At 38.2% G+C, this 25345-nt stretch overlaps 1 protein-coding gene across 1 annotated transcript; it reads left to right on the forward strand.

The window, feature by feature from the left end:
- Window positions 1–251: 251 nt before the first annotated feature.
- Window positions 252–23092, forward strand: pcca (propionyl-CoA carboxylase subunit alpha). Its single transcript, XM_044046129.1, has 23 exons — window positions 252–345; window positions 3480–3557; window positions 5148–5195; window positions 5678–5746; window positions 8185–8298; window positions 9665–9718; window positions 10123–10254; window positions 11290–11326; window positions 11733–11811; window positions 12869–12971; window positions 13350–13444; window positions 14939–15089; window positions 15621–15764; window positions 16174–16248; window positions 16639–16707; window positions 17298–17373; window positions 17459–17672; window positions 18258–18360; window positions 18531–18629; window positions 18725–18778; window positions 18916–19056; window positions 20225–20302; window positions 21994–23092. Exons 1-23 carry the CDS (start codon window positions 292–294, stop codon window positions 22060–22062), a joined length of 2136 nt encoding a protein of 711 aa, XP_043902064.1. The 5' UTR covers window positions 252–291; the 3' UTR covers window positions 22063–23092.
- The last annotated feature ends 2253 nt before the right edge of the window (window positions 23093–25345 follow it).

Below are 25345 nucleotides of genomic sequence, written 5' to 3' on the forward strand. Positions count from 1 at the left end.
AGTAAAGTATTGAGAAGTGAAGACACATGTGACTACAGGCCTGTGTGTACGCGTCTACTGAAATACAGCAGAGGAAATCAGGAAAGACAGATGGAAATCATCTGTTGTTATTGGACTTGGACACAGTAATTGAGTTTGACTGACAGCACACAGCGTGTTAGGACTATGGGGGGCGGGGCGGGGCGAGATCAAAGAGCGGCCCTGGATTACGCCTCCCTCTCCACCACTGCGTTCTCTGGAAAGCTACGACGTCATCACGTCGCGCCGAGTGACCGTCACAGCGGGGGTAACATGGCGGCGCACGGTCTCACTCCGTCTCTCGGCAGGCTGCTGTTCGCGGTAAAGGTGAGCCGAACCCGAGCCGAACCTGAGCCGAACCCGAGCCGAACCAGGCAGCCACACAACCCGACAGCGGGGCAACGTAGCAGAGCACAGCGGGAAACACTAGCTCACACACGGGGACGGAGCGACGAAACTCAGACAAGAGAGTCAGCGACAGGCCGCTCTCTAAACACCAGCAAATGTTTTGAAATGAGTCTCAATGATCATAATAGTTGACAATACGCAGGTAGTTTAAGATAGAAAGTTAAAGAGATCAGTTAATTGTGGTTAGAAACATCTCCAGGCTTCACTGGGCTCAACATTTAGATTTAAACATAAATCCGGGGGAAAACATTCAAAGTCATTGCACGCCTCGTATCTTAAAGTGTGTTTGTGCAGAATATCGATATACGGTGAAGCTTTGCTTTACTGCACATATGAGGGTATTTATTGTTGTTGAATTACTGCTGTGTTCTGACCACCATGTACACTGCAAAGTTACAATAGAGCCACTTACATCTGTTTGGAATCTGTGGTTGCAACTAATCAATTAATCGCCAACTATTTTGATAATCGATTAATTGAGTTGAGAGTTTTGTTTAATAATTAGAACAAGTAAGAGCCCTTACTTCCATGGACAGGGGATGAACAGCCGGACACTCAGGTGTCTTCATGTATGCTGGCTTCTCTCTCTTCACACATACACAGACTGTCTCTGTCAATGTCAAGAAGGTCACATCTTACTACAAAGCTGTTTCCTTCCATGTATGATAATGTTATTGGAGGTCAGAGGTCAGATTTAGTGACCTTAACAACAGATTGCTGGACCTTCAGAGCAGCAGTGTTACATGACTCTCTATGACTTCTCTCCTTTATACAGTTAGTTTCTGACTGGTTATTGTTAAATTCACATAGAGCTGCAGCTAACGATTATATTCATAATCAATTCATCTGTAGAGTATTTTCTCGATTAATCGAGATGGTACATAAAATGTCAGAAAATGTAGAAAAATATTGGTCAGTGTTTGTCAAATCTGGCAATGATGACGTTCTCAAATGTCTTGTTTAGTCCACAAACAAAAGTGATTCAGTTTGAATGATTTCTTTGTTCTATGGAGCAAAGAAACCGGAAAATATTACATTTAAGAAGCTAAAACAATCAGAAATCTTGTTTTAATAATGCAAAAACCCTCGAGTAATTAAATTTGACAATAAGGCCTTAGTGTGCACATTGCACATTGCAAACAAATGATGGACATTATATCACTCGTGACACCATGTAGACCAGAGGTAGTCAGCTATGATTTAAGGAGGTCCAGATAGAGCGTTTCCTCATGTACAGGTCCACAGCATCATCATGATTAAGATGCATTATAATTTATATATATTGAAGTAGCATTGTTATTGTATCAGTATCTGCAATGTGTGAAGTCAACGACTCAAATCAAATGAAGAAAGCTGTAATTCAATGCCATTTAAACAATATTTATTTTCAGTGCAACTCTGGAGGACTATATACAATAATAAATAGTAAATTGATAGATAGATACTTTACTCATCACACAGAGAAATTCACACACTGAATTGGACATTCAGCTGGGAACTAGAATTAATAAGTACTTTCACAACAATTTACAATAATATTAAGTTAAAACAAAGACTTGGCTGCATACATAAAAATCAACGATATAAGACTTTTTTGCACAACTGAACAGGTTTTTGTGGCGTCCCAAAATCCTTGCAACACTGAGAGAACACTGAAGAGTTGTTCCCTCAGTGTTGTTGGCCAGTAAATTAATGTGTTAATATCCTCTTTGACCGATAAAAGTTGGCTATAAGATCAGAGCCTCACTCCCGAATTTCCTAAGAGAAGGATGAACATGAATCCAACCCTATCGCTGCTGCACCCACAAGAGTGCCGCTGTTTTCCGCACCTCTGAAGGCCCGCCCTACCCTGCCTGTGATTGGCTGACTAGTACTGGCCAATCAGACGGGCAGGATGTCCCTTCACTGAGTAGCGTATAGAAACGGTAGAAGCCGTCGAAAAACTGTCAGAAAAGATTTGCATTAAAACTCAATGGCATGTCGGTTTCCAGCTCTGGTTCTGGACAGTTCGCCTATTAGTGTCCTATGATGTAGACCAGCGGTCCCCAACCTTTCTTACACCACGGACCGGTTTAATGTCATTCAATATTTTCACGGACCGGCCTTTAATGTGTGGCGGATAAATACAACAAAATAAAATGATACGACCGCCATAAAAACTGGTATTTTCTAAATAACAACAATAATAATAATAAACGTGAATCCACTGTGTATGCAAATTTATTAGCAGCGTCCTCGTAACACCGCGCCAAGAATGTGAGAATCAAATGGAATTGTGACCTTACAATCGAAAATTAACTCAAATTGAGGATTTGGAGAAGTAATATGTCACACAACACTTACTAGTTCAAAATGTCTTCATTCCAAAAAGATTTGTACCAATTTGAATTAAAATTCTGTTTACATGGACGCAAAATGAAATAATCTGACTGTGGCGTGCATGCATGAATCGTGTGTTCAGTGCAATGCAAGTTATAGATCACAAATTTAAGCGCCAACTACGTCAATTCAATACAATACAATACAAATCTTTTTCAAGGAAAAAAGAGGGTGCAATTAGGGAAGAAGAAAAAACCCTTTCTGTATCAGTGGACTCATAACTGGACTCTTTGTAACCTCGGGGAGTAAGTTATCTACTCCAGCATCTCCATTTTCATGTCTGTAACTGTAAGATATTTTTCATGCTAATGCTTGTGGAGCAGCCGGGTGAACAACAGCAGACGAAAAAAATAAGGCAGCAACAGCAAATAGTTCATATATAAGTGTTCTTTTTCAAGTACCACAAGTAAATGTTTGTTCAGTTTCTGCACGGACGGTGTCAGGTGACAGTTTGCGGCAGTGAAGACGGTGTCAGGTGACAGTTTGCTTGATATTCTCATCATGTTCTTCTAACACTGATTGTTGGTCTGTGATATCTTTCTGAAATTGTTTTGCTTCTACTTAAAGGAGCAGTGTGCAGAATTAAGTGGTGTTTAAAGGGGATGAAAACATTGAATTGGACAGAATGAGGTGATATTGTTATCCTTATATTGTGTATCTCTGTGTTTGTGCAGTATGGCTCCTTCCAGTCAAGATGCTGTGCACTGCACAGCAAGTCACACTATTCCACTGTCTACGATCCCACTGAAAAGGTAAGGCATCATTCCTCCACCTCTCCTCCTCCCATGAAACCAAAGAAAATCTAAATAATATAACAGTTAAAACAATAAAATTAGATTGTTGTCATATGGAGCAAAGAAACCATAGAATAACCACATTTAAGTTGCTGAAAAGTCACAAAATATTGTAAAATAAAGGCTGAGAGGCAGGACTTGTTACTCAAGCAAAGTTTTCACATTTTGAAGTCAAATATAGCAACTAGGGCTGCAACTAATGACTATTTCAATAGTCGACTAGTAATCAGCTACAGTAACGACTAGTCAGATTACAAAGTGCACAAAAAACATTGGCTAATTATCTTACCAATAAAGGTGTGTCTGAATCATCCAAAATGTGTATCCTCTTTAAATGTTCATGCATAGCATAAATGGCACTATTAGAATATATTTGAATATAATCCCCACCACCCCCAATAATCCACAAACATGACGGTTTTCTTTGCTTTATGAACAGCTTTAATATTAGTTAGATTATTAACAGTGCTGCTAGTGTTAAGAGTCTTAATAACATACAGCAGTCAGTAAAGAGTGATGAAAGAAACACTCCTGACTTTCTGTTCTTCATCTAAAATGTGATTATGTTACATCCCATAGTTGCTTGTCAATGCAAACAGCTTCATGTCAACTTGATTGGATAGTGTGACACTTTTTATTTACATTATTATCTGCGGATAAGAAAACACAACGGAGGACACTGTGTCTTTTACGACACATCTCACCACGCGACGGTTGCTTGCTTCTCCGTGGAAGTGGACAGCTGCAGTGCGCTGCAGCATCGTGCCGCAAGTTGTCCTTGCTCACTCACTGTCATGGTGTCATGTCAAGGTGACGTGCACTGCATACGTCGCGTTCGCACATGTAATAACACTTTGAACGCAAACGTTGGAATATACGTTCTGCACCTAAACAAATAGTGACCGCCCTCGCTTGCATATTTTGCACGTGACAGTTTTTTACTTGTGTCACATACGAAATGTTCCCAAACTGTGGAGCCTTTGTTTCTATTTAGCTTCCCTTCAGCCGCCTCCATGCTGTTCCCCATCACTCGAGCGCATGTGCTGTCATTGCATCAAAGATTTGGGAAAAGTGAGATGTCTCACTCGGAGCTACGGTGAAACATTGTTTAGTGTAGAATTGCATGCTGCGGGACAAACAGGATGACGTCACAAACAACCTGTTGACAACTAAATTAGTCGTCGACTATTAGTCAACTAGTCATTGCAGCCCTAACGGCAAGAATGAAGTTGATTTTATGGTACTAAAACTAGATAAAGAAAGTTTCTTAACATTTGCTTGTGTGAATTTCATTTTTTCCCGTAACTGTTAAAATTTGAATCCTATAAGATATTTCTTTGGTTGTATTTGTACATTAAAATGTGGTGCATAACATTTCTGCTACTAGGATTGAATAAAAAAAAAGGATGTGTTTGCTCAAACAAAATGCCTTTCACTTAACTTTGAGTGTGTAAAGAAAGTGTTTTCTGTGTTTTCTGTGTTGTCCTTGTCTTGCTGTGCCAATGACAAATGGTGCTGATCTGTTTGCTCTGCTGTTTCCTCCCACAGACTTTTGATAAGATCCTCATCGCCAACAGAGGAGAGATAGCGTGCAGAGTAAGACGAACACATCCAGCTGAAACTGTCCAACATTCACTGGAGCTTTCTTACTCCATTTTATTAATCGTACATTTCCACACTAAGAGATTGTAACCAGTGGGGATGGGCATGAGTATTCAACTATTCACTTAGTTATAAAAAGTCGCTCGGACGATTTTAAAAATATACAAAACAAATATTTCTTCTCCAGTGATGACCTCATTTGTGGTGCATTTATTAACACAAGAAATGTAATTAGTGGACTACATGTGTGTTTGCAGAAGTTATGAAAATGAAGAGGTTTCTTGAATGCATCTCAAAGCTGCTCCTCTAAGATCAACATGCTGTGAACCATGCAATACTTTCACTACCTCTCATGCACTGGAGTTTAGAGTATTTGACAAAAAGAAATGCCATTCTCTACTTACCAGTGTCCATCGATCATTATTTCAGAGTTCAGTTCAGAAGCATCAGTTTTAATGCTCGTTTTTCCCCATCAGGTGATTAAGACATGTAAGAAGATGGGTATCAAGACTGTAGCTGTGCACAGTGATGTGGACTCCAGTTCGGTGAGTCACCGTTTGTGTGGTTAAAGTCCAAAGATCCTCATGTTTCCCACCATGTTTGAGTCATGAAAACCACACTCCTGAAACAACAGTTCTCTACACCACTGCTTCTCAAACCTTTCATTCCAAGTACAAGGGGTGCCACCATCTTGATTATAAATCAAATATTGATCAATGATTGAACAACGTCACAATCTCTATGTCGAGACTTGACCCCTCTCCCACAAAATCACCTCTGTGGAAATTTTTAGCGTCTCCGTGAGAAACCCAGCGGCGTGTGCGATATATATCGTCCATGATAGTATCTTAATTATTCTTTTAACAATGTGTGAAATCACAATATCATTTATTTTAATAATTTAAACATACTCAAATTGATTATTGTAATAGTTTAGCAGGGTTCTCTTTTTAATCGCTACCGTTTGTATTTCTATTAATTATCTGTCGACATTGTTTATTAAAGGTGGGGACAACAATTATTGTGGCACGGTCAACTTGGGAAATACTTTGGTTTAATAATCGTATTTTTGTGTTTTTCCACTTGTAAACATTTGTCACTGTGTGCACCTTGGGTTGGATGAATAAAAGGGCAACACAACATGAGTCCATCGACTACGCCATCATTTTTTTTGGTTAAATTGAGGAGTTGCAGCAGAATCCCGTGACGACCTGATTTAAATAAACGTTTGGTTTTTTTTTAGCTGTACTTCACAAAGTTTGGCCCTCGAAATGCAGGAAATAGTGTTTCAGAAGGTTCTAAATTTCAAAACGTTCCACCCTACAATATTCACGACTGTGCTGCACTAAGTCCTCCGCTATGCTGTGAAAAAATCCTGATGAGCAATTAATTTAGTGATTGATTAATAGTCAATGAATCATTTCTTGTTGATGCTGATTATTGTTTAACCTCTGGTGACAGCTGCTCATATATTTCTGTAATACTTATCCAAGAGCAGCTTTTCCAAAATGTCCAAATCTCGTGGCTCACTGTAAATTCTGAAGAGGATCTGGGTCTCATAAAACATTTAAAACACAACTCTGTTCAGCAGGCAGACCAGAAGATCAAGTATTCACCCCCCTTGAACTTTTCCACATTTTCTTACGTTACAACCACACATTTTGCAAAAAATTCACATTTTTTTTCCAGAATCTTGCAGCCATGGATACATGGTTTTCAAAGTTATTTGTAAATATTTATCTGGAAAGTGTTGAGTGCATAAATATTCCTTTATTGTGCCAGTCCTAAGTAAAATCCAGTGCAACCGAAAGGCTTTAAAAGTCAAATAATGGCCTCAGAGGTTTGTTAGAGAACATAACGAACAAGGAGCTCACCAGACAGGTCAGGGATTCCAAAATAAAAGCAGTATGGCACAACAACAAACCTGCCAAGAAAATGGCCGTCCACCTAAACTGACTGGCCTGGCATGGTGACTCTAGAGGAGCTTCAAACGTCCACAGGTGAGGTGGGAGACTCTGTCCACTGGAAAGCTTCTAGTCATACACGCCATAAATCTGGCCTTTATGGAAGAGTGATGAGCAGAAAGCCACTGTACCATGAAAAGTCATAAGAAGTCTCGTTTGCAGTTTGTCACAAGCCATGTGGGAGAAGGAGCTTTGGCTAAAATGACATTTTTTGCCTTCATAGAAATCATTTTGAAAACCATGTAATGTTTTCCCCCACTTCAGAAGTATGTACTATTCTGTGTTGGTCTGTCACAAAAAAAACCATTGAAATAAATTTAAACTTGTGGTTGTAACATGACAAACTGTGGAAAGGTGCAAGGAGTGAATACTTATGCAAGTCTGCACTTTAAATCATCCTTTCTGGGCATATCCCAGGTACAAACACAGCACTCCGTTAGTTAATTAATCCCTCCACATATTCACGTCAACCTTTTAAAATCTATCATAAGTTTGAACTTAATTAAAGACTGAAAATGAGCACTGATCATTTCATTATCTGTTCTCTACACTCTTCTTACATGCTCATCGCCTCAGTCCCTGGTATGTGTTCATCCTTTTTGACTTAGGTTTTCTATTGGCTGCTTCAAAAGTAAGAACAGAATTGGGAAAGAGAGCATTTCAGTTTGCAGCATCTGTTGGTTGGAACGATCCTCTATCTGAACTTCATCTTTAGAATCTATTAACCCTGACTTATTTTCAAGATCTGGTGCAAACTATGGACCTAGACTGTCTGTATACAAGTATGTTTTTATTTGGCTAATTATTTGTTGGCCCGGTCTCTCTGTGATCTCAACGGGACTAACCTGGTTCCATTAAAGGTAAGTCAATAAAAATCTGTCTTAAATGAGCCGTTATAGTCCACATGTGTTACCTTCATGGCCCACTAGGGGCTAAGGCTCATTCTTTGAGTCACTGTGAGTTTCTCTGTGAAATGTGTGCTAACTGTTGCTTTCTGTGGTGTGTGTGTGTGTGTCCAGGTTCATGCAAAGATGGCTGACGAGGCAGTGTGTGTTGGCCCCGCCCCCACCAGTAAGAGCTACCTCAACATGGACGCCATCATGGAGGCCATTAGAGTGACTGGAGCACAAGCTGTAAGCACTGATTCAGCTCCTAAAAACATACATTTTTGATTGGACATTAGTGGCAAACGTGCTTTTTTTGCCTTGTGAATGTGATAACTCTAGAAAGCCCAATTTGAAATGTGGCGTGTCATAATATATTATATATATCTATATCTATATAGATAGATATAGATATAGATATATATATAATAAAATATTTCATTGATTTACTCATGAAATAGCCTCAGAAAGGCTGTTTAAACGTTGTATACACATCAGTGTGAGTACCTTGTGAGGCCTTAGCCAATAATGAGCTTTATTCAATACTTTTTATTAGATATTTAAAGTTAAAAGAGAGTGAGCTAAATACAAATGAGCAGTCTACATTTAATGAATTGATTTCTTTTCTTGGCTATGTAACTTGATGTGTTGCACTAATAAGTGTGTCAATGAAAGAACAGGACAGACATGACGTATATCTCGCTGCTCAAATTCAATTCTGCACAAATGGTGGAAGAACTGATTAGAACTCATTAGATGTTGATGGCCGAAGGTTAAATTAAGCACATTGACACATCAGGAATATCCAAAGGGAATTTCACGTCTGGCATAAGCATTTACTTGGACTGAAAGAGTAGCTGTGCAGGATTTGGTGAACAGATGTTCATCTCAAAATAGTTTTAAATCTGCTGTAACTAATGCAAGGGATGCATCATATAGCCTATGATTTCATATGCACCTTGGTTGTTTGGTTTAATTGCCCAGGGTATTTTGTTTTTTAAGGGTTTTATGCACATTTTAAATAAATAATTAGGGGCTAAAAAGAAAAAACCCTCAATTATTTATTTTATTTTTAACAGTTTTACTTATAAACAAACATTTTTTTATGTTTTTTTTTTTTTTTTACCTTTCTTGGATGGCAGCATCACCTGTTGTTTGTACTCAACATCCCCACTCCATAGACAGCTACCGCTCTCTGTAATAATATGTGTGAACAGTGTTTGCACAGTTCCTCTGGCGAGGTGTTGCCGTATCCCAGTGCTTGGACTTGCAGGCAAACACGGCGTCAGCTTGGACAGAAATGTCATGTGCAGAGTTACTGTGTAAGAAAAACTGAACATATATCATTTCACAGATATATCCATCCCTGCTAGCCTGTACACATGTTATGTACCAGGCACTCATTTTGACCTCAGAGTATACTGGTACGATTTCATGCTCTAAAAGTAGAAATAGATTCAACACAGTGAACACTGTTATTTGTTATTTTTTCCCCTGGCAAACTAACATAATTGGTGTAATAATCTTGTGTTTTGTGCTTAAATGTTTCTCTACCTTTTATTTAAATGCTTCTGGAAAGAAAAACATCTAAGTCTGAAGTCTTTTCTGTGTGAAGGTTCATCCTGGCTATGGGTTCCTTTCTGAAAACAAAGAGTTTGCAAAGCGACTGGTGAGTAGGATCCTTTACTACAATAACACAAATACTGATTATTTTATTGTTAGTGTTATTATCATTATTATTATTATCATCTTATCATGATCTCAGATCATGTTATATATGTTACACTGTGCTCCCCGATTCAGATGCACCTAAAGTTGACTTTCTGAAAGTGTCATGCTTCAGAAAGTGTGTGTAGCCTCATGATTAAAAAAATAACAACGCTGAACTGAGGTCAGATAAAAAGGCAGAAGTCATGAAAACCCACTTTCAATTGCAATCCATGGGATTCCAATTAATAGCACTGTAATAGCCATTCTTGTGGAGCTAGCCTAGCAGTGACTGTTCTCTTTGTTCTCTACATGCTATTATTATAAATCTGATCTAACATTCTAATACCATTGTTTTGTTACCAGGCATCAGAGGGCGTGATATTCATTGGTCCAGATACCCATGCTATCCAAGCTATGGGCGATAAAATAGAGAGCAAGCTAATAGCTAAGGCTGCTAAGGTCAATACTATCCCAGGATTTGATGGAGTTGTGAAGGTATGAGCTCACCTACACTGCACTGCATGTACACAAGTACAACTTTACTTTTAATGAACACTTTAATGAGCTCTACCAAAAGTATTCCTAATTCTGTGTCTTTACATTCCCCTCACTTACACGTGCACACTCATACATGTACGTATCACAACTTTAAACAAATGTAATCACAACAAATGAGCAAATCATCATGCACATCTCAGTTTGTGGACAGAAATCTGACACTGTGTGGTCTCATGTCACACTGACTACGTGTCAGTACCTCATACACCCACGCTTCAAACAACCTCAACTATCCCTGTAATAGCATTAGAATTTTCCCGGGACAAAGAAGAATGCGTTGTTGATTTTCTTTCTAAGCCCATCTGCCGTCTCACCTTTCACACTTAGTCCATGAAAGTTGTTCAGACATGTTGATGTGGACCTGCAGGTGTAGGTGACAGCAGTGACAGCGGTGACGAGTGCTTTTCAGTCATCAGCAAAGATCATATTTACTATATTGAAGAAATGTGTGAAATACACAAAATATTATTAATTAGATATTGTGTATATTGATTAAATATACATGGAATCCACTAAAATTATATTTCAAAAAGTCACTTTACATTTTAAACCTAATTATTTGTATTATAGTAGAATTTGATCAAATTCATTGTTTCTAACACATGATTTAACATGAAAAAGCAGGTATTATCTGTAATGAAAGGTAATAAGTGTATTTTAAGATCATGTAATGCAGATCATAAACAGTAGATATTTTATGTTGGTGTATTTACAGTGTATTGTCACTCTCACTCTTTGAGAAGCACAAACATGTCAAAAGAAAACTCTTCATGAGTTCAGAGAAACGACTTGTGTGTAGCTTTATATCCCCATATACCTCCTATATCTGGATTTAGCCTAAACATATCCAGATATTATTGGTAACCCATATTGCTCAGCCTTACAGAAATATTGATTTGATTTATATCATGATATGTACAAAAGTATAAGATGTTTCCCATATCACCCAGCCCTCCTTTTATCTGTTGCCAGACTGCTGAGGACGCTGTGAAGATTGCACAGGAAATTGGTAAGTCATTACTTTTTACAGACACAGTACAGTATGTGTCTGTGAATGTGTCCCACCCATTTGTTCCATAATAACCTTTGGCCTAGAGTTTAGTTGCTTGTCCTCTAGCTCATTTAATCTCTATCTGCCACTTTTTGGCAGAGTAAACCAAATTTGATGAGAGTTTTGAGATTGTTTTGTCTTTTAGAGGCTGACTCCCAGGGCTTAATGCTAAATGTTTAATGATTAATTTAGACATGCTAAAACCATAACCTGGCCACATTCAATTTCATGTGCCACGCTGCGTAGGCTACAGCAGGTGCTTGAAGGTCATATTGGTGCATGTAAACCAAAAGCAACTGATGATGTACCTTTTGAAAAGCATCCTCACAATTGTGGCGTTTCTTTATTCTCGTACTGTTGCTAGGTTACCCAGTGATGATCAAAGCATCTGCCGGAGGAGGAGGGAAAGGAATGAGGATTGCGTGGAATGATGACGAGACACGGTATTCTCTTCCTCTCCATCTGCCGTTCCTTCTGAGTGTGTTGTGTCATCTAAACATGTAGCAATCAAATGATCAGAGCTTAAACAAATAGTATTCCACCTTAGAATGATGGTGTATGACGCAGTGAATCACTGCTGATGATTTGACATCATTTTGCTCCTTATGCTACTTCATTTTAGAATTAGTCTTATTGTTATTTGCAAAAAATTACTCAAGTAAAAGTACTGTTACTTAAAGATAATAATTACTCAAGTAGAAGTAAAAGTACTCATGAAAATAATTACTTGAGTAAGAGTAAAAAAGTATGCAGTGAAAAGACTACTCAAGTACTCAAGAGTACTGCGTTTCTCCGGGTTTATTTTTGAAATATTCAGAGCAACACAAATGGTACAAAATAGACACAGCAATGTACAAATGAAGATATGTTCAATAAAATCAAAAATATTTTAAATGAAACAATAAATACAGTCTTCATAATCAAATAAATAACCCTTGAACCAAAACAATAACACATTCATTTTTTGGGAAATTAAATACATCACCCTTTAACTAAAAGTACAATAAATGAGGTTTATCCAATTCAGATACATGGGCACGGTAAAAGTACTGGTTGGCCACTGCAGTGTACAACAGACACCATTTTGATATACACCATTTATACTACAGTTTTGCCATTCACACCTATTCACTCGCACATTCACACATTCACACAGCACATCCATGGGACATCAGCATGTAGACTGGTGAGAATACCCAGAAGCTTCTAGTTGAAAGACGACTTGCTCTGCCACTGTAACCCTCACCCCAAAAACAAACAAGCAAACACAATATATACATATATGCTATGTTAAGAGTTTCTTTATTTGCTTTATGCTTTTCCACCTGGAAACTTCAAAGTTTGTTTTGCATCATCAACTTCTCCCACTCTTGAGTCCATGGGGAAAATCATTGACACACACGTTGCTGGTCTTTTGCCTCAGTCGTCACAAAACAACACATTTAAACTTACTGATGGACAGTATTACAAAAACACGTGTGTGTGTGTGGTCTGTTTCAGGGATGGTTTCCGGTTCTCATCCCAGGAGGCAGCATCAAGCTTCGGTGATGACAGGCTGCTCATTGAGAAGTACATAGACAACCCCAGACATATAGAAATACAGGTCTGTTCTTATGTAATGTTATCAGTGTTTGAACTGTTTTTATGATCTGAATTAGTCCATTTCTATTTATAAATGAATTGTATGCAAAATTGCTTCCAAAACATGTTGAGCTCTTTTTCTTCATAAACGTTTTTCATCTTTCTGAAGCACCATTCACAAACTCATAAACAGTGTGGAATGTTGATATGAAACTATACAAAATAACAACACATAAAAGCAAATGTTTCTCTGTGAATACGGAGCCAAGTCTTAGCTTTTATGTGTACTGTCAGAGTCAAGTGTTACATTTATTATCTGTGTGAGAGCGGTGTCAACAGTGACACAAACGTAAACAGAAAAACAAATAGAAATCCAGTCAACACGGAGTGTTTGTTGCAGGTGCTGGCTGATAAACACGGGAACGGTCTGTGGCTAAATGAGAGGGAGTGCTCGATCCAGAGGAGGAACCAGAAGGTGGTAGAAGAGGCTCCCAGGTTTGCTTATTTTAAATCAGGCAACTGAATATAAACATGTGGACAAAAGCCACAATGGTCACTGAAATAACTGACAAAAGTAATAGTACTGAAAATGAACTAATTGACATTGCTTTTCATTATTTTCATGTGCTTATGCACAGTCACTGCAATCAAGTGATTTCTGCTCAGTCTGCACCTGTTGACCAGTATTTTGGGTCAACCGTCTCAGGTTTGTTGGGTGCCGAGTCCAGACTGCATGGTCTCAGCTCCTTCCACAGATGTTCAATAGGATTTAGATCAGGTCTCATTGAAGGACACTTAAGAATAGACCAATGTTTTGTTCTGAGCCATTGTTGGATGTTTGTCGTTGTGTGTTTTGGGTCCAGAATCAGTAAAGCAGTCCCTGAACATAACCACGTTTCACAGTAGGTACAGTGTTGTTTTCTTTGTATGCTTCATTTTTGCACCTCTCAACATAGAGCTAATGTAAATTGCTCTATGGCTCCTCATTATGCATTTTGGCAAATTCCGGTCTCACTTTTTTGTGATTTACTTTCAACAGTGGTGTCCTCCTCAGTTGTCTTCCATTAAGTCCACTTAGGCTCAACTGGTGACTGACACTGATGTCAGTCATTCTCTTTGACCATCAACTGTCCTCTTGGCTACAGTATGTTGGACCTGAGGCTTCTGAATAATAAAATGTTCAACTGCAGTCACAGGAACATCAAGCTCTTAAAACCTTTAACATGCTGCTCTGTAGTTTTCTTTCTAATCTTCCGAGACAACTCTCTCCTTAGCTTTGTTTGGTGCAAACACACCATGATGCCAAACTGCACAGTGACTACTGTTCACCCTTGAAATAGACTCTGAAGAGTCTCTGAAGAGACCTTTGATGCTACGGGCACACCTGAGTTTAACATCCCTATAGTGCCATCATTTTTGTACAGGCCAGTTTTATGAGTTCATTTTTAGTAAATATGTATTACTTTTGTCAGTTTTAAGTTATTTCAGTGACCATTGTGAGTTTAACAGAAAGGTACCAAGAGTTTTGTCCACATTTGTATCTTAAAGGGTTTTTGAAGTGTGAATACTACAGTATATAGTCATTGAGACATAGACACTTAATACTTACTTAATAATGTCTGTGCCAGCTTCAGTCTATCATATCTTACTTGACTTTTTTTATGCACGTTAATTGATGAAATGATTTGTGTGTTAAAACTGTGGTGCTTAGCTTTCACAGTAAATATAATATATATATATATATATATATATATATATATATATATAATATATACATATATATATATATATATATATACATATATATATATACAGATATATATATATATATATATATATATAATATATATAATATATATATATATATATATAATATATATTTATATATATATATATATATATATATATATCTGTAGATTCAACTGGTAAAAAAATCAATTTGCACTACTGAGGTGATACTTAGTGTTCCATGTTGTCGTGTCCTTATAGCACTTTCCTGGACCCGGTCACACGACGGGCGATGGGTGAGCAGGCGGTTCAGCTGGCCAAGGCTGTGCAGTACAGTTCTGCCGGCACCGTGGAGTTCCTGGTGGACTCTAAGAAGAACTTCTACTTCCTGGAGATGAACACACGACTACAGGTGAATCTCAGGGCTGTGTGTCACTGCACTAAAATATGTCTAAGTGTACTTATTCAATGTGGTATTAGGGTAGGTAGAGAGTGGTGAATGAAAGTACTGCTGTGCTTTTAAAATCAGTAAGTCAAAGTGTCCAGCTTATACTTACACAAGTTAACAGAGGTTGATTATTATATTATATAATTATAAAAAAAAAGTCTCATTTCACATTGATATCTGCATATATAATATATATTAATCAAATTAATATTTCTGTCAAGCTTAAATGTTCCCTTTTACTATACTATGTATATGTGTGTGTATATATATATATATATATACATATATATATATATATATATACATTTATATACATATATACGTATATATACATATACATATGTATATATACATATGTATATGTATATATACATATACATATATATGTATATAAATGTGTATATATATATATATATATATATATATATATATAATATTGTAGTGGAACTTGTCTTTTCCAAAACCCCATCTTCTCTCTTTGAACTTTAACCTCAGGTGGAACATCCCATCACAGAGTGCATCACTGGACTGGACCTGGTGGAGCAGATGATCAGGGTCGCCAAGGGTTACCAGCTGCAGCACAAACAGGAAGACATTCCAATAAATGGCTGGGCTGTTGAGAGTCGTGTGTATGCAGAGGTAGGCACAGCTTTGCATGAAGGACTCACAGGTTTAATTAATCAGTTTCCAAACCCTGAACCTCACATTTGACAACACCTCTTTATGGCACACAGCATTCCATCTCCATAGACGCAGCATGAGCAGCTAGACAGCTGGTACAGACTTGTTTTTACTGCTGCTGCTGAAGCTGCTTCTGTTTTTGTTTCATGACTCGGGCATAAAAAAGTTTTTATGAAAATTGATCGGAAAAAGCCTGAAAAACAAGCATTTCTGTCAGCCGTCTCTGTATGGATTTAGAAATAAATAAGTAAAAGAATAGTAGCCTATAAATCAAAGACAACTGTGGAGAGAGCGAGTTTATTTTCCTGTGTATGAACTGAACACTGTCAATGGTGGCTAAGCATGTCACTTTGTTTTCCTCTGTTAGGATCCTTACAAGTCATTTGGTCTTCCCTCCATCGGACGGTTGTCTCAATACCAAGAGCCGCTCAACATCAGCAATGTAAGTGCTCACAAAGTAACACACTAACATGGTTTTCCAGGCCTGGAAATGGTTTGGAATTAAGTGAATGTTTTAATTAGATATTGCGTGATTGAATATTAAATATATTGTATATAAGACTCGGAGCTGCATGAACGTAATTCACTTCTGATACACGTGTCACATGACACAAGTAGGAGCATTATGTTCACTCACCAGGTGAGGTTGGCAAGCTCTAACAGGATGCTAATCTGTTGAAATGCCTGGCATTTAATAATGTGTATTAGTTTGAATACAGTAGTAAAGAATGAATGCTTCATATCATGTCACGCTCACACTCACATCAAATGTGACCCAAAATGTTTGTGGTCCCACTGGAAACATGTTCTTGTGGACTCTGTGTTCTGTCAGGTGCGTGTTGACAGTGGCATCCAGGAGGGCAGTGACATCAGCATCTACTATGATCCCATGATCTCTAAGGTAACGACTAAAACGGTAGAAAATGTAACCGTTGTCGAGGGAAAACTGACGCTCTGTGCATTCACTCAATCAAGGATGCAACGAATGATCATTTCCATTATAGAACAATAGGTAACACTTTAGATTAGGGAACACATATTCAACATTAACTAGGTGCTGACTGACATGCATATAAGTAGCATACCAGACCTTTATTAGTAATTATTAAACACGTATTAACACCTTAATTCATGTCGTAATAGAGGTGGAATAATATTATGTAGAATAAGGTGTTAATATGTACTTAATAATTACTAATAAAGGGCTAGTGTGCGGTTTATGCATGTTAGTGATCACCTAGTTAATAGTGAGTATGTGTTCCCTAATCTAAAATGTTACCGGACAATAATAATAACAATATAATAATGGAGATTATATTAGTTTTGTCCATAAATGAATGGTCAGTGTGTTTCAACCCTCATAATGACAAACTTCAGTTGACTGTGTGAAAGCATCTTTAAAGTATAAACAGATGGTGGTTGATATTATAGTTGAAAGCAGGTTACAGACTGCTGCCGGTTTATAAAAAGTAAAGTGGCATCTACCTGTAGTTGGTGACTTATGGAGCTACACGTGCTGAAGCCCTGTCCAAGATGAAAGACGCTCTGGACAACTACGTTATCCGAGGTAGACCAACTCTCTTTTTACAGAAACATGACTTGTCCGCCTTAAACATTACTTTTGAGTTTTAATGTCTTAACGTCTTCTCCAGGTGTGACACACAACATTCCCCTCCTGCGAGAAATCATCACACACCCTCGCTTCATCTCTGGTGATATCACCACTAACTTCCTGCCTGAGGTTTATCCAGACGGCTTCAAGGGTCATCAGCTGCAGGTGGACAGGCGCAGGGAGCTGCTGGCTTCAGCAGCTGCGCTCTACATCGCCGCTCAGCTCCGCTCACAGACGTTCCTGGGCGACCTGAGGTGAGGATGCAACAAGCCGTGATGTACTCGTACTGAGCTGAGCAGGTTCTGTTGGTGTTTGGTGTTTCTGCTGGTCTCTAAACTTGAGTATGTGCATCTCCTTTTTTATTAGTATTTAGAATTAATAATTCAGTTCCACATTCTCAATGAAAACATGGATAAAAAACATTTTTATCCACTTACCATGCCTCCATCAGTCAGTGCTGCGAATAATGATTATTTTCATAATCAATTAATGTGTTGATTATTTTCTCACTTAATTGATCGATTAGATGTTGTCCAGTGTTTCCCAAACCTCTAGATAATGATGTTCCCAAAGGTCTCGTTTGGTCCACAAACCAGAATGATTTCTTTGTAACTTGGAGCAAAGTAACCAGAACATCTTCACATTTAAGGAGCTGAAAAATCTGAGAACTTGTTTTTAATTAATAAATAAAAAGAAAATCATTGCTGAGTCATTTGTAATTGATTGCAGCCCTACTTTGGTGTTTGATCACTCTGTATATAAATCACTCTCCTGCACCAAAGATAATGTGTGATTGTGTGAACTTGGCTTAAATTGAAGTGTGTGTGTGTGTTTTACAGGGTGACCTCCACCCCAGTGGAGTGTAGCCGCTGGGAGCTGTGTGTGGAGCTGGGGGAGGAACGCTATTCCATGGACGTTACCAAAGCAGGAAATGTTTATACTGTGAGTATTTAAAGGGTGTGGCCATTAGAACCCCCCCAAAAAATTATATATATACACATCTATATATGTGTGTGTATTTAATGTATTTATTTATCAATATAATATTTAATCTGCAACTGCCCTTTAAATCAGGAAAATATCAGACCCTTTATCCAAAATGTGTGTCATAGGTCAATGCTGATGGAGGGACAGTGGAAGTCAGTGGACAGTGGAACCTGTCCTCCCCACTGCTGCCACTCACCATCAATGGCTCTCACAGAATGCTACAGGTAAAGCGCGCACACACACACACACACACACACACACACACACACACACAGGTTGATGATGATGATGATGATGATGTTTGTGTCTTGTGTTGCAGTGTCTGTCTCGAGACGCCACAGGAAGGATTGTCCTGCAGTACCTGGGCACATCGGTACATTTGTACATAGTACATAGTACACTACATAGTGTAGTGTAGTGTAGTGTAGTGTGGCGTGCTTCACGTACTCTGATACACACAGATCTCTGCACTGCCCCTTTAATCTGAAGCCACTGTGTGTGTCTGTGCAGTTTCAGCTGCGTGTTCTGTCCAAGTTGACGGCAGAGTTGGACTCATACATGCCAGAGAAAGTTCCAGAGGACTCCAGCAGCATCCTGCGTTCACCCATGCCAGGAACCATGGTGGCTGTGTCCGTCAAACCCGGAGACACGGTAACACTGAACTTCTCTGAACACAAGATTTACAAGAACAACAACAGACCTACAGTAACCATGGCAACCACTCATGACCCTCAGTGATACAGATACACTGATGTTTGTCTGGGCTGTGCCACTGAAAACAATGTTTTCACATACGTTTGGATTATAAAGAGCTGAAAGTCCCTGCAACACAAGAACAACACAAATACAAAGTAAAACAACACAAATACAAAATAAAACAACACAAATACAAAATAAAACAACAACACAAATACAAAATAAAACAACAACACAAATACAAACTAAAACAACACAAATACAAAATAAAACAACACAAATACAAACTAAAACAACACAAATACAAAATAAAACAACACAAATACAAAATAAAACAACACAAATACAAAGTAAAACAACACACAAATACAAAGTAAAAAAACAACACAAATACAAAATAAAACAAAACAAATACAACACAAATACAAAATAAAACAACAACACAAATACAAACTAAAACAACACAAATACAAAATAAAACAACAACACAAATACAAACTAAAACAACACAAATACAAAATAAAACAACACAAATACAAAATAAAATATAGTATATGTAGTAAATGAGACTTTTACTGTATAAAACATGATTAGTTGAAAAAGTTGAAAAATCATTTAGAACACGTATGTATTTGCATGATGGACGGACGGTGCTGGACACATCTGCAAATGGACCTTGAAAGAGAAGGTGTATGAACCCTGAGTAACTGGATCTTACCAGTGTTACGTAAGAAAGTCACATGTCTAGTTACTGACTCCTCCTTTACTTTATTAAAGGTACAGTGTGGAAGTCTTTCCAACATGGATTGGTGAAGTTGCAGCTGAATATCCCTCCCCTCACCTCACCCTTCATTACCAACCTATGTAACCTTCAGTTAGCATCATAATCCAAAAGTGTTTAGTTTGCGGGTTACTGTGAAAACCACTGTGGTCCCAGATGGTTGTGTCCTTCTGGGGGAGTGGAAGAGAACATGCACACAGTTATAAAAGTCATTATTCATTATTTTATCTTCAATTTCGTTCTTAAAATGTTCTTAAAATGTTTGCAGATCAGGAGACGACAATGTCAGCATGAGCATGTGCTACACTTTTACACTGTGTGTGTGTGTGTGTGTGTGTGTAGGTTGCAGAAGGTCAGGAGATCTGTGTGATCGAAGCCATGAAGATGCAGAACAGTTTGACTGCAGTCAAACAAGCAAAGGTAACAACATGAAACTTAAAATCCTTAAAGGTTTGTCAATTAAACATTTTCTCAAGGCCCTTGAAAGTTTTTGAAAATGTTCCTAAATAGACATGTGTCATTGAAAGTGCTTGATTTTTTTGCAAGAAAGAAGTTCATATTTAGCTAAATGCCCCCTGCTGTTTCAGGACAGAATTACTAGCGTGCTCTACTTCCATGCAGAACAGTGAGCGAGTTAAGTTAACAAAGAGAGAGCAAATGAAGCGACGGCTGGGAAAGGAAAGAATGAATTCAACAAAATAAGAGAAGAATGAATCATTTTTAGTTATTTTAGCAGAACTAAAACTGTGCTATTTTAAAGCAATTCTTTTGGCGTTTAATGTTAATACAACACACTATCAGTGACTGTGATTATTTATTCAATATCTGTCTATACTTGAAGGAGCTCCTTTCTGTTTATCTATCATAAACAGATAGATAATCTTTTAACTGACTAATAGTTACTCTTTACTCATGGTTGCATACCTTAAAGTGACTCCTGTAAAAATGAGACTTATGTAAAAAAAAACTGTTAACACAGTTAGCATCTGCACTCTTAAAGTGTATTACGGTATTTCAGAATTTGACCCCGTAATTCAGGGTATCTGCAGGTTTCAGCAGGTCAGATTTACCACTTTTTAAGACCTTGAATGAAATTTAAGACTCTAAATATAGGTGATAGTAACGTGAATGCACTTGATCCCCGACCCAACATCGTACGTGCACGTGGAGTTGAACATTAAAACACTTCTGATGGACGGTGCAGGTCCTAAACCACTTATACAGGCAGTCTTGTCCTTTCCAGAAGTCAGGGAACATGAAACAGAACAGATCTCCTATCCCTTCATTGGAGTTGTAAGACTGGTGCTTGACCACTGTGTTTAAAATCCACAAAACCTCAGATTTCAGTGTTGGTGTTGCTCTCAGGTCAGTGCTGGTGACAGAGCGGACCGCGGTCTGCGGCACTGGACCCGGGGCGGAGACGCATCACTGGGGTCTGTTTCTTCACCCCCATGGTGCAGAGCTTGAAGGTGGATGCGTCAGGCCTCGTCTCGGCCAACTGTGACGTCGTCCAGTCGACTTCCCCATAGTCGCAGACTAGCGAGCAATAGAGTTCTCTATTGAAGACCAGCTTATCACATTTTGAATGAATTTAATACTCTTTAAGGATGTGCGGTCACCCTGATAATAGTCGCTCAGTAATTAATAATGAAAAACTTATCATTTGTATAATTATGGACTCAATATTTAATGTCAGCTACATATTTACTTCTTTTGAGAGGCGTTCCGTCCACATGGAAACACTGGACTCTGTGAAAACGATGACATCATAGTTCCAGCGCTCTCTTGTGCTGCCGTTCATTGTCTTGTGTTTGACAGTTTAACCTTTAAGTGCTGTCAATGAAAAGTCACTCAGATCATTCTGAAGAGATGCCACATATGAGTCTTTAGAGACCTTGTGGGACTTTAAAGGGCTATTTCATGGTGAAGACCTGGTTTCAGGATTAGGGTTAGAATTGGGTTAAGGTTAGTGAATGCATTATTCCTATGGTGTGTCCTCACTAAGATATTATCTGTCATGTGTAAAGTCCTGGTGTGTGTACTACAGTGTTTTGGGAGCTCCATGTGGACGGAGATCTTTCCTAAACACTGCTGTGTCCTCCTGTGTCCAGGTTAAGAGTGTCCACTGTAAACCAGGAGAGACGGTGGGAGAGGGAGACCTGCTGGTGGAGCTGGAATAAAAGCCGACCTTTGACCTCTGTGTGTGTGTGTGTGAGAGAGAGAGAGAGACCTCAGCACCAGGATGAGCCTTATTCTTCATGTCCACAGAGGGTCACCTCTGGCACTGTCTCTCATCAAACCTCTGTTTTTGTTTTCTCTGTGATTTCTAGACATGACCGTTGTGATGTTTGAGGTGGTGACATGTAAACAGCACTGACTGTCATCCATGTAGGTTAGGGTTAGAATTCCTCTCACTGTTGTTATTCAACAGCAAACTAAGGTTGTCTACCCTGCAAACTCTCCCACACCAAAGATGTGATCTTCACATCTTCTCTGGCTTTGATGTCCTTTGATCAGGTTTACTCCCGTGTCCCTGTGAGATAAAAAGGGCTCCTTTCCTCTATGGACTTTGTTGTGGAAGTTTCCAGTCACGACATGGTTGTCTGATGATGAGATAAAGTGGGAAACACATTCTTAAGATATTCTGTTGAGTTCAAGTGTCTCCTACAATCACACGGTCAAATTCCCATTTGTCACTTTAGTCGCACAGACAGCTGCTGAAGGACATGAATGATGCTGACCTGTCATTTTCATATTCTTCATTAAAAAACAAAAACGTGTTATAAATCATGACTCTCAGTGTGTTAAAGAAAGTAAAATCAACTAATAAAGGTCCTATTTTTCACAACACTGTTTGACTTCATCACAAACCTCGTTAAGAATAAGAAAAGAGATAAACACTAAAGTGGTTGGTTTGGGATTGAGGAAATCTGGTGAGTTATGATGTGCAAAGTATGATACATATATACATACATATATATATATATATATATATGTATGTATATATGTGTGTGTATGTATATATATATGTATACCTCCCTTAAAAGCATTTATCTTCAGTTCTTTTATTTGTAAATATCATCATCTTTGTCTTATTAAGTGAAATTTAATAAGTTTAAATGCCCCTTGTAGCTTTTTTGCAATGAAACGTTTCTTCCCCTCTTCCAGATTGCCATCATCATCTGCAAATAAAGAAAATCCAGAATCCTTTTCATTATAAATGTCATTTATCATGATAGAAAACAATAACGGTCTTATTATGCTTATTATGTTTTCTTCCGTTGTAAAATCTCTTTATTATTATTATTATTATTATGTGAGCTGTGTATTATATAATATCCGTATTCTGCCTTAATCCCATTCATTCTTTTTATCATTTATTCTTGTTTCCAACTGAGTTATAAAATAATCTTCATTGTTCTTTCTTTGCATTTTTTATGGTTCTTCTCACAGTTGCTTGCATCCTTTTATAATCAATAAGATTTTAAAGTTATGTCTTTTTTTTCAACTTTTTGAAAGTCTTATTTCTATCTTTAATAACTTTATCACATTCCTCTGACCACCAAGGTACAATTCTCATTTTATTCTTTCCTTTCTTCTTTTTAATTGTGTGATTTGCTGCCTCTACAATAGCTTTACACACAGACTCATTTAACTCATCCACATCTTTATCGAGACAAACTTGTCCTCTGAGCTGAGACACTTTGAGTCCTGCTGGACTAACCCTGAGACACACTCTCTGACTCATTTCACTCGTTTCATCAGATTCTGAAGCTGCTTTGTGAGGACACAGATGTTTGGACATCTGCTGGACTTCAGTCATTCTGAGAGAGAAACAGACTGTGAGCTCACACACACACACACACATGAAAACAAACTGTACAGTGCTATGCAAAAGTTTGGGCACCCCTGTAAATGTTCATGGTTTTCCTTTATAAATCATTGGTTTTTTGGATAAGAAATGTCAGTGAAATATGTCATATAGGAGACAAACACAGTGATAATTGAGAAGTGAAATAAAGTTTATATGATTTACAGAAAGTGTGCAAGAATTATTTAAACAAAATTAGGCATGTGCATAAATTTAGGCACCACAAAAGAAAAAATAACTCAATATTTTGTGCATCCTCCTTTTGCAGAAATAACAGCCTCTAAACGCTTCCGATAGCTTCCAATTAGAGTGTGGATTCTGGCGGAAGGTATTTTAGACCATTCTTCTTTCCAAAACATCTCCAGTTCAGTCAGGTTTGATGGATTCTGAGCATGGACAGCCTGCTTTAAATCACACCACAAGTTTTCAATAATATTCAGGTCTGGGGACTGAGATGACCGTTCCAGAACGTTGTATTTGTTCCTCTGCATGAATGCCTTAGTAGATTTTGAGCAGTGTTTAGGGGCGTCGTCTTGTTGAAAGATCCAGCCCCATCGCAACTTCAACTTTGTCACTGATTCCTGGACATTGTTCTCCAGAATCTGCTGATATTGGGAATCCATGCGACCCTAAACTTTAACAAGATTCCCAGTCCCTGCACTGGCCACACAGCCCCACCACCACCAAATGTTACTGTAGGTAGCAAGTGTTTTTCTTGGAATGCTGTGTTCTTTTTCCGCCATGCATAACCCAAATAACTCTATTTTAGTTTCATCAGTTCACAGCACCTTATTCCAAAATGAAGCTGGCTTGTCCAAATGTATATTAGCATTAGCTCAAGCGACTCTGTTTGTGACGGGTGCAGAGAAAAGGCTTCTTCTGCATTACATTACATAAAGTGCACTGAATAGTTGAACGATGCACAGTGACACCATCTGCAGCAACATGATGTTGTAGGTCTTTGGAGCTGGTCTGTGGGTTGACTGTGACTGTTCTCACCATCCTTGGTCTTCCACTTGGGGCCTTAACTAGAACTGTGCCTGTGGTCGTCCAATTCCTCCCAATGTTCCTTACAGTTGAAACTGAGAGCTTAAATCTCTGCGCTAGCTTTCTGTATCCTTCCCCTAAACCATGATGTTGAACAATCATTGTTTTCAGGTCATTTGAGAGTTGTTTTGAGGCTCCCATGTTGCCACTCTTCAGAGAAGATGCAGAGAGGAGAAACACTTACAATTGGCCTCCTTAAATACCCTTTCTCATGATTGGATTCACCTGTGTATGGAGGTCAAGGGTCACTGAGCTTACTAAACCAATTTTCAGAGTTCCAATAATTAGTGCTAAACGTATTGAAATCAATAAACTGACAAGGGTGCCTAAATTTATGCACATGCCTAATTTTGTTTAAATAATTCTTGCACACTTTCTGTAAATCATATAAACTTTATTTCATCACTGTGTTTGTCTCCTATATGATATATTTAATTGAAATCTCTTATCCAAACAATCAATGATTTATAAAGGAAAATCATGAACATTTACAGGGGTGCCCAAACATTTGCATACCACTGTAGATTATAAAGTTATTCAAATTT

This window comes from Solea senegalensis, linkage group LG15 (genome assembly GCF_019176455.1).
Source record: "Solea senegalensis isolate Sse05_10M linkage group LG15, IFAPA_SoseM_1, whole genome shotgun sequence".
Taxonomy (NCBI): Eukaryota; Metazoa; Chordata; class Actinopteri; order Pleuronectiformes; family Soleidae; genus Solea; species Solea senegalensis.

What these genes read in the sequence shown, in the direction of transcription:
- pcca (XM_044046129.1), top strand. Translation starts at nt 292, where the DNA reads ATGGCGGCGCACGGTCTCACTCCGTCTCTCGGCAGGCTGCTGTTCGCG. An exon ending in GTGGTAGAAGAGGCTCCCAG is followed by an intron (nt 13,445 to 14,938) that starts GTTTGCTTATTT and finishes GTGTCCTTATAG; the next exon opens with CACTTTCCTGGACCCGGTCA. An exon ending in ACGTTCCTGGGCGACCTGAG is followed by an intron (nt 17,673 to 18,257) that starts GTGAGGATGCAA and finishes TGTGTTTTACAG; the next exon opens with GGTGACCTCCACCCCAGTGG.